The sequence below is a fragment of the Triticum dicoccoides genome, chromosome 2B (genome assembly GCF_002162155.2).
Source record: "Triticum dicoccoides isolate Atlit2015 ecotype Zavitan chromosome 2B, WEW_v2.0, whole genome shotgun sequence".
In the NCBI taxonomy this organism is placed as follows: domain Eukaryota; kingdom Viridiplantae; phylum Streptophyta; class Magnoliopsida; order Poales; family Poaceae; genus Triticum; species Triticum dicoccoides.
In genome coordinates this window covers 704,417,432-704,425,302 of record NC_041383.1, presented here as the reverse complement: position 1 = coordinate 704,425,302, position 7,871 = coordinate 704,417,432, and the positions used below count along the sequence as shown (strand labels likewise).

Below are 7,871 nucleotides of genomic sequence, written 5' to 3'. Positions count from 1 at the left end.
TCCTCAATAGAGGTGAGTGTATGTGTGTATATGCATGATGTTCGCTTCTGTACTGTGTTTTTTTTCTAAAGAATCTTTTCCAGGGAACAAGGACTTTGTTTTCCTGTTATAATTTTTCCGCACAGCACGTGATCTTATATAAGATGGAAAAACTGAAGCCCATTCGGCTCAGGACCGAGCCTAGTTTCTCATGGGCCGATTTAGCATCTCTCAGCCCGTCTGGTGCTCTAGTCGACAAGGTAGTCCCCAACGCTTCCAAGGGGCGCCGGCGGTTGGGGTTTCTTCGTCTCAGCCTCCACCACCTGCGGGCTCGCCGGCGGCTGGACCTGCTCAGCGTGCGGGATTGCGTCCTCTCCTGGCGACGTTGCCGTGCATTGCCCGTCGAGTCTTTTTCATCGGCGCGCCGCCCTCTCCGTCACCTTCTCTACCACGGTGCGCCGCTGCTCGTTCGTCGTGAACCATCTTTAGTGTTGGGTAGGCTCGGTTCAGATCTTAAATATTTTCCCCGATTTGAGTTTTCCTCAACTTTTGTAGATGGGAAGCTGCTATGCGTCAACCAAATGGTGGCGTGTTTGGTGTTGACATCTCATTGTTATCAGATTCAAATCTGGGTTGTGTTTCGTTCAAGGTCCGATTTCGCCGGTTGAAACCTGTTGATCTCTCAGTTTAAAGGCTCATATTTGCTAGCTTGTAAACTGAATTTGTCAGAGGAAGTTCTGTCTGCTTTGCAAGCCTGCAACACCCGTTGCATTTTTGTTCACCATGGCCAACAAATCCACCTCTGAAGTTAGCCATGGCCAACTACCCAAGACATCGTCAACATGCTTGACGGAGAGTGTCACTGCGGTGCATGATTTTGAGGTGGCCAATTACCGGTTGCTGGATGGCATCGGCGTCGGCAAGCAAGTTCGCTCAAGCTACTTCAGCGTGGCTGGCTTTGAGTGGTTTATCAATTTCTTCCCGGATGGGAGGATGGCAGACTACGCTGATTATACATCAGTCTTTCTTGACCGTGTCATCCAACAGAATGACACTCGTAATGTCAGGACTAAGTTGACCTTAAACATGCTAGAGAAAGATGGCGAGGCACAATTAACTAAATGTGATGAGATAGATCATGTCTTTTCCTCAGCAAAGTCATATTGGGGCTACTTCAGATTCGTTGCGAAAGCGAAACTGAAATCATTGTCGCAAGCCAACAATGGCTTCTTCATTATACGCTGTGTTCTCACCGTGATAAAAGAACCTCGCACCGAGGTTAAGAGGAACACTGTTGTGGTTCCGCAACCGAATCTGCAAGACCAGCTCTGCCAAATGTGGAAGGATGGTCAGGGAGCAGATGTGACATTCAGTGTGGATGGCCAACTGTTCAAAGCTCACAGATGCTTATTGGCTGCACGGTCTCTGGTTTTCAAGGCGGAGCTCTTGGGTCCGATGAAGGAGAAGGAAACACACTGCATCAAAATTGATGACATCGACCCTGAAATCTTTGAGGCTCTTCTTCACTTCATATACACAGATTCCCTGATAGTCGGTGAGCACCACAAAGAAGGTGAAATTGCAAAACTGCAGCATCTGCTAGTTGCCTCGGATCGATATGGTTTGGATAGGTTAAATGTCATGTGTGAAAGTAAATTGTCTGAGTGCATTGACGTGGAGACTGTTGCAACAACATTGGTTTTAGCAGAGCAACACCACTGCAAGGATCTCAAAGAAGCCTGTGTTGAGTTTATGGCTCCACGGAATGTTCTACAAGCTGTCATGGAAACCGATGGTTTCAAACATTTGGTAGCAAGCTGTCCTTTGGTCATGAAGGAGTTACTGGACATGGTGTCCCGTGGTGGCTAGTCCGGTACGTTCAGAGGTCAAATTATCATTCAATCCATTGCTCGGTTTACCTATGACTTATTACACCGTGATATTGTGATGAGTCGTGTTTGCATTTTTGATGATATTTTTACCATATCAGTTTGATTAGTACTCCATGGCATAACTCCTATTTGAGGAAAAGGCTGTTATCCAAGGGAGTGCTTGGATCATTCGTTGGCAGTATAAACTGTAAGATAATATACTGTTACCCATGCAGTTTATTATTCAGTTCATTCAGAATTTTGTTGTATGATTGAATTTATTATAGTGAGAATATTATTCGGGTATTATACTAGTACAATTGTCCAAAATTTAACTAATGATCCTTGTGCTTTATAGTACAACTGTGTAAATGGTAACTTCAGATTCATTCTATCTTAGACCATTCTGGAGTAACCAATTTTACGCGATTGTAGTTCATATTTTAGTATGCCAAAATAAAGAAAATTCGTTCTACCACATATGAGCCAAAAAAAAGTTTGAAAGAAAAGGAAGGGTGTTAAATAATGTTTTTCACTCAATGGAGCATAGCATGCATCTACCATAATTGGCCGTTTGCCAACTCTCACTACTGAATCTGGCCGGATTTTTTTTCAAAACTATGACGTATTTTGTAGCAATTTCGGAAACTATAGCACAGAATGAGAAAAATGCAAAACTATGACCTTGTCGGCCACGTGCAGGCCGAAAAGGTAGTTTTCGGCCAACTGTTGGCCGAAGTAGGGTTTTCGGCCTTGCCATGGCCAAAAAGTGGTTGAGCTGGCCGAAATGACTGTTTTCGGCTGCTGTTTGGTCGAAAAGGTCTTTTTGGTCAAATGTAGGCCGAAAAGTACTTTTTGGTCTACTCTAGGCCGAAAAGTAGATTTTGGTCAAGTGTAGGCCGAAAAGTCCCTTGGGCCCACCTTTTCGTTATCTGTTGGCCAATGCATTTTCCCGCCAACTCTTTCCCGCCAACCCTTTTCCGCCACCTGTTTCCCGCCAACCCCTTCCCGCCATAATACCGTAGTCGTTCTTTCCCGCCATTTTCTCCTCTGTAACTATAAAAACCCCTTCAGGCGGAGGTGGATAAGCATTCCAGTTTATTGTAGTCGAGATGTCCCATTATCCATTCGATCGTAGTTTTCACCCTGGGATGAGCAGGACTCTTCTGAATCTAGTTACCGATTTCGGGATGGACAATAGGATAGTTCCATGGGACGAACTCACCGGTAGTACCACCATAATGAATGAGTTGGCTCACCAATTACGTAGGTCTGGGTGGCCTGAAAGGACCTATGAGGAGGTACGTAAAGAACTTCTTAGGTTGCATGAAAGGTGGAAGAAGGTGGTGGTGCCGAAGAGTGAAACTTTCAGAAGGATTTCAGCAAATAATCCATCTTTATGGATTTGAGGAGAGCGAGGACGAAGATGATATCTTCATGCCACCGCTTCCGGGTTCTGCATCGTCGAAGGGCAAGAGTTCTTCATCGTCGAAGGGCAAGAGTTCTGCATCCTCGAAGGGCAATAGTTCTGCATCGACGGATGGCAAAAGGGCCGCATCGTCAAAGGGCAAGAGGGCTGCATCAACGGAGGATGACGATGATGACTTCATGTAGTATGTAAGATGTATTCCAGTTGTACCGTTTCATTCTGAATGAAACGATACAACTGGAATACATCTTACATACTACATGAAGTTATGAAACGGTACAACTAGAATACATCTTACATACTACATGAAGTTATGAAACGGTACAACTGGAATACATCTTACATACTACATGAAGTCATCATCGTCATCCTCCATTGATGCAGCCCTCTTGCCCTTTGACGATGCGGTCCTTTTGCCATCCGTCGATGCAGAACTATTGCCCTTCGAGGATGCAGAACTCTTGCCCTTCGAGGATGCAGAACCCGAAAGCGGTGGCATGAAGATATCATCTTCGTCCTTGCTCTCCTCAATCCATAAAGATGGATTATTTGCTGAAATCCTTCTGAAAGTTTCACTCTTCGGCACCACCACCTTCTTCCACCTTTCATGCAACCTAAGAAGTTCTTTACGTACCTCCTCATAGGTCTTTTAAGGCCACCTAGACCTACGTAATTGGTGAGCCAACTCATTCATTATGGTGCCACTACCGGTGAGTTCGTCCCATGGAACTATCCTATTGTCCATCCTGAAATCGGTAACTAGACTCAGAAGAGTCCTGCTCATCCCAGGATGAAAACTACGATCGAATGGATAATGGGACATCTCGACTACAATAAACTGGAATGCTTATCCACCTCCGCCTGAAGGGGTTTTTATAGGTACAGAGGAGAAAATGGCGGGAAAGAACGACTACGGTATTGGCGGGAAACGGGTGGCGGGAAAGAGTTGGCGGGAAGGGGTTGGCGGGAAAATACATTGGCCAACAGATAACGAAAAGGTGGGCCCAAGGGACTTTTCGGCTTACACTTGACCAAAAACTACTTTTCGGCCTAGAGTAGACCAAAAAGTACTTTTCGGCCTACATTTGACCAAAAAGACCTTTTCGGCCAAACAGCAGCCGAAAACAGCCATTTCGGCCAGCTCAACCACTTTTCGGCCATGGAAGGCCGAAAACCCTACTTCGGCCAACAGTTGGCCGAAAACTATCTTTTCAGCCTACACGTGGCCGACAGGGTCATAGTTTTGCATTTTTCTCATTATGTGCTATAGTTTCCGAAATTGCTACAAAATACGTCATAGTTTTAAAAAAACCGTTTTCTTCTATAATTGTTGTTTCTATTGCCAAGGTGTGTAAGAGCATCTCCAGCCGCGCCCCCACAACGGCCTCCGCAGGCGATTTTTTCGCGCCAGCGCCGGGAAAACGGCCGAGTCGCGCCCCAACGGCCCATTTTTCGCTGGCTCGGACCAAAATTAACGCCGGCGGACCCAGGTCGAACCCGGCGCGCTGGGGGGAGCTTGGGGGCGCCGGCCGAAACATTTTTGGCGCGAAAACCAACGGGCCCTCCTTGGCAGCGACTCGGCTCTTCTCGCTGCTTCGTCCTCCTCATCGTCTCGGTTCCCGGGGCGAATCAATGCCAAAGCTGCCGCGCGCTGCCGCGCCGGTCAGCCTCCATTGATGCCTCACGGGCGGCGCAGTGAAGACCGGACGACGCGCGTCCCTCGCCCGCCACGCGTACACACGGCGGCCACGCGTACGCGCGGCGCCTCTGCCTATATAAGCCGCCCCCAGCGTGCCGGTGAAGCACAGACACTTCATCGCCGACGCCCCGCTCCTTCCCGTTCCTCCCTCTCCCCTCGCCGTCTCCAGTTCAGCCATGGCCGAGCGTTTCCCAGGCGACGGCGCGGCGGCGAACGGCTTTGGCCGCCGCCACCTTCATGAGGAAGAAGCTCGGCTCCTCTTTGAGGCCGAGTACCCGGTCCCGCCGGACATGCGGGTGCCCGGGGCGTGGAGGGTCAACGCCGGCGGGATCTCGGTGCCACCACCGCCCACCGGGGCGGCGCGGCATGCGGAGATCGCGTGTATCCGGGCCTCTCTGCCGCAGGCGGCGAGGGAAGGTCCACGGTACGTCCCCGACAGCCCGCTGTGGGAGCCCTTCTTCCGTCGCCGCCACACCGAGCAGCTCGAGGCCACCAACGGCGTCGTGCCCTCCAGGAGGCTCAACTCTGAAGGCCACCGCCGATGGTAGGGCGTGCCCGGCCGCACGCTGGAGTCCATCCTCGAGTATGTCGAAGGCGGCAACATGCCCAGGCTGGAGTACCCTGCTACACCGTCCTTCTCCCGCCGGCGTGGGAGCTCGTGGACGCCGAGGCGCATGGACCCGGGGGCCTCCTCCTGCTCCTCCGGTCGCTCGACCGGCTCTCCCTGCCTCCGCCCCGTGAAGCCGGAGCCCCAGGACACGCTGGTCAGCCACCGCACCCGCAGCGCTGACGTCCGCATCGCCGACCCCTCCCCCACCTCTGGACGCCTCGTCCTCGTCAGGCCGAAGGCGGAGCCCGGCCTCCCCGCGGAGTACGAGGCCATAGCCCGGCGCGGCTTCTCCGACGAGGAGGCCCTAAAGTGGGCGCGGGACGACTACCTCCGCAACGAGATGGTCCGGCAGTGCCGAGACCTGGAGGAGGTAGCCGCCCGTAGGCGTGGGCGCGAGGACGAGCACGACGTGGTGATCCTCGACAGTGACGACGACGAGGACGCCCCCGGATCGTCCAACCCGCCGCGCCAATCTGGGGAGGGGTGCAACAGGGACGGCGGCCGCGGAGGAGGCGACAACGACGACGATGACGGCGACGGCGACTACACGCAGTTCTACAGGCGCCTCGACATGTAGAGCTTCAAGGGCGCGCGGGCCGCGAGGAGCGGCGAGGGCGACGGCGGGCCTAGTAGCGTATTTTTTTCTCCTCTGTAAAATATTTTATGAACTCGCCAAAATTTGGTTGAATTTAGCCGTGTTTTAAACGAACTCGCCGAACGTTTTCTTTTTAAAAAAAAAATTAGGCGCGCCTGGGGGCGGCCCTGGGGCCGGCGATTGGGGACCAACTCGCCCCAGGCCGGTTTTTTGTGCCGGCTCACCCCCAGGCGGCGATTTTAGGTGCCTCCTGGGGTGCCAACGGCTGGAGATGCTCTAAGTAGGTAAGTTTGAGGTTCAGTATCTGGTAGGGCTCCTGCAGTTTTTGGTCGTTTGGTTCTAGTTGTAAGTTCTTTTATCCTTCTCTCTCTTAATATTACACATGCATCCTCCTGCATGATTCGAGAAAAAAAGACTAAATATCCTTTTCTCGGTTTATCCAAATGCACAAACATAAGTTAACAAAAGGTTTTTTCATCAAAAAACTACGGGACTGCTAATTTTCATCCGGATGAAAATTATTGGCGTTCATCCGATTTGTGAGCCGTCCGATCTGTGTCCTGAGATTCGTCTAATCTCTCGCTAGCACACGGCTGGCTTACCGGGCGCGCTCAATTTCCGGGGGAGACCCGTTCTCGCTCGCGACCCGTGTCTGTTTTTTTTTTTTGAATTTTTTCATTTCGCCCCCGTAGCTGCCAGGTTCCCTTCCCCTTCCTCTCGTTCCCTTGTCATTCCCAGCACGCAACCAGAACAGAGTCCAGAGAGAGATTCATGGCGACCCGGTGGTTCCCTATCCGCTCGATTCGCTAGGGTGTGGTCAGGCGTCCGGCGTTCGCCCTCCGGCTGCTTCGCTCCCGTCCGGCCGCCAACCCCCTCCTGCTCCCCCGCTGTCCGCGCCGTTGGTCTGCAGCATCTCTCGACCGCCGCACCCACCCACGGCCTCTATTTCTACCCCGGCGACTTCGCTAGTCTTCGTGATTCGGTACGTTTGTCCGTTTTTGCCTGGATCCTCATATGTATTGTAAGTTCTGTGTAGGATTTTATTCTCAGATCTATCCTCTTTTGTCTGATGCGTGTGGTTTGCGGTGTAATCTGGGATCGAATCTTGTACTCACGGCTAGTTCTAGGGTGTGTACTCTGTGGTATGATTTGATCTATTCTCTGTTTGTATCCGGCTGATTGAATCTCTAGGTGTTTGAGTTCGAACACACTGGATTCGTTTTGCAGTGTCTTCAAATCCATTTTCGTGGTTGTAGGTTTTGTACGCCCTATGCTGTTAGGTTTGTTTGTTGATTTACCACCTAAATCAGTAGCAGAATCGGTCTGCTCCAGCCATTCAAGCCGCTAAGCCAATTTCAGTGGCCTCTACAGCAGGCGGTTATCAGTTGCTGGTTGTCCTCGCTCTGCAAGTAGCAGCCTCAAATCTCATGGTCACTGTTTTGTTGTTGTGATGTATTTTGGGTCAGCAAAGCAAAGCTAGAGTAGAGTGTCTTCAGAGTTTGTTGGTTGTAATGTAGGATCAGTATTAATCCTTTGTGCAGCAAGCTTAATACTAGTAGGTGTTAATCCTGCAGTTAGCAAGTACTAAGGCTCAGGTCTTCTGAATCTAACAAGCTTAGGTTGGATTCAGGGGGGCTTTGGTAAGTTCATCTTTTCAGGGGGAGTAGTAATTGTACATGTAGTTTTCT

General features: G+C 50.8%; 1 protein-coding gene and 1 long non-coding RNA gene across 3 annotated transcripts in view; both read left to right on the top strand.

Moving 5' to 3' along the window:
- The first annotated feature begins 238 nt into the window (after positions 1-238).
- Positions 239-2,074, top strand: LOC119368399 (BTB/POZ and MATH domain-containing protein 2-like). The gene is made up of 2 exons (XM_037633673.1): positions 239-432; positions 535-2,074. Exon 2 carries the CDS (start codon positions 763-765, stop codon positions 1,846-1,848), a length of 1,086 nt encoding a protein of 361 aa, XP_037489570.1. The 5' UTR covers positions 239-432; positions 535-762; the 3' UTR covers positions 1,849-2,074.
- A 4,646-nt stretch (positions 2,075-6,720) lies between these two features.
- Positions 6,721-7,871, top strand: part of LOC119365733 — a 3,978-nt gene continuing 2,827 nt past the window's right edge. Inside the window, exon 1 of one of the 2 annotated variants that reach the window (XR_005175729.1) lies at positions 6,721-7,165. This is a non-coding gene — a long non-coding RNA (uncharacterized LOC119365733). The remainder of the gene's footprint in view (positions 7,166-7,871) is intronic. The other variant, XR_005175728.1, reaches the window with a different exon arrangement.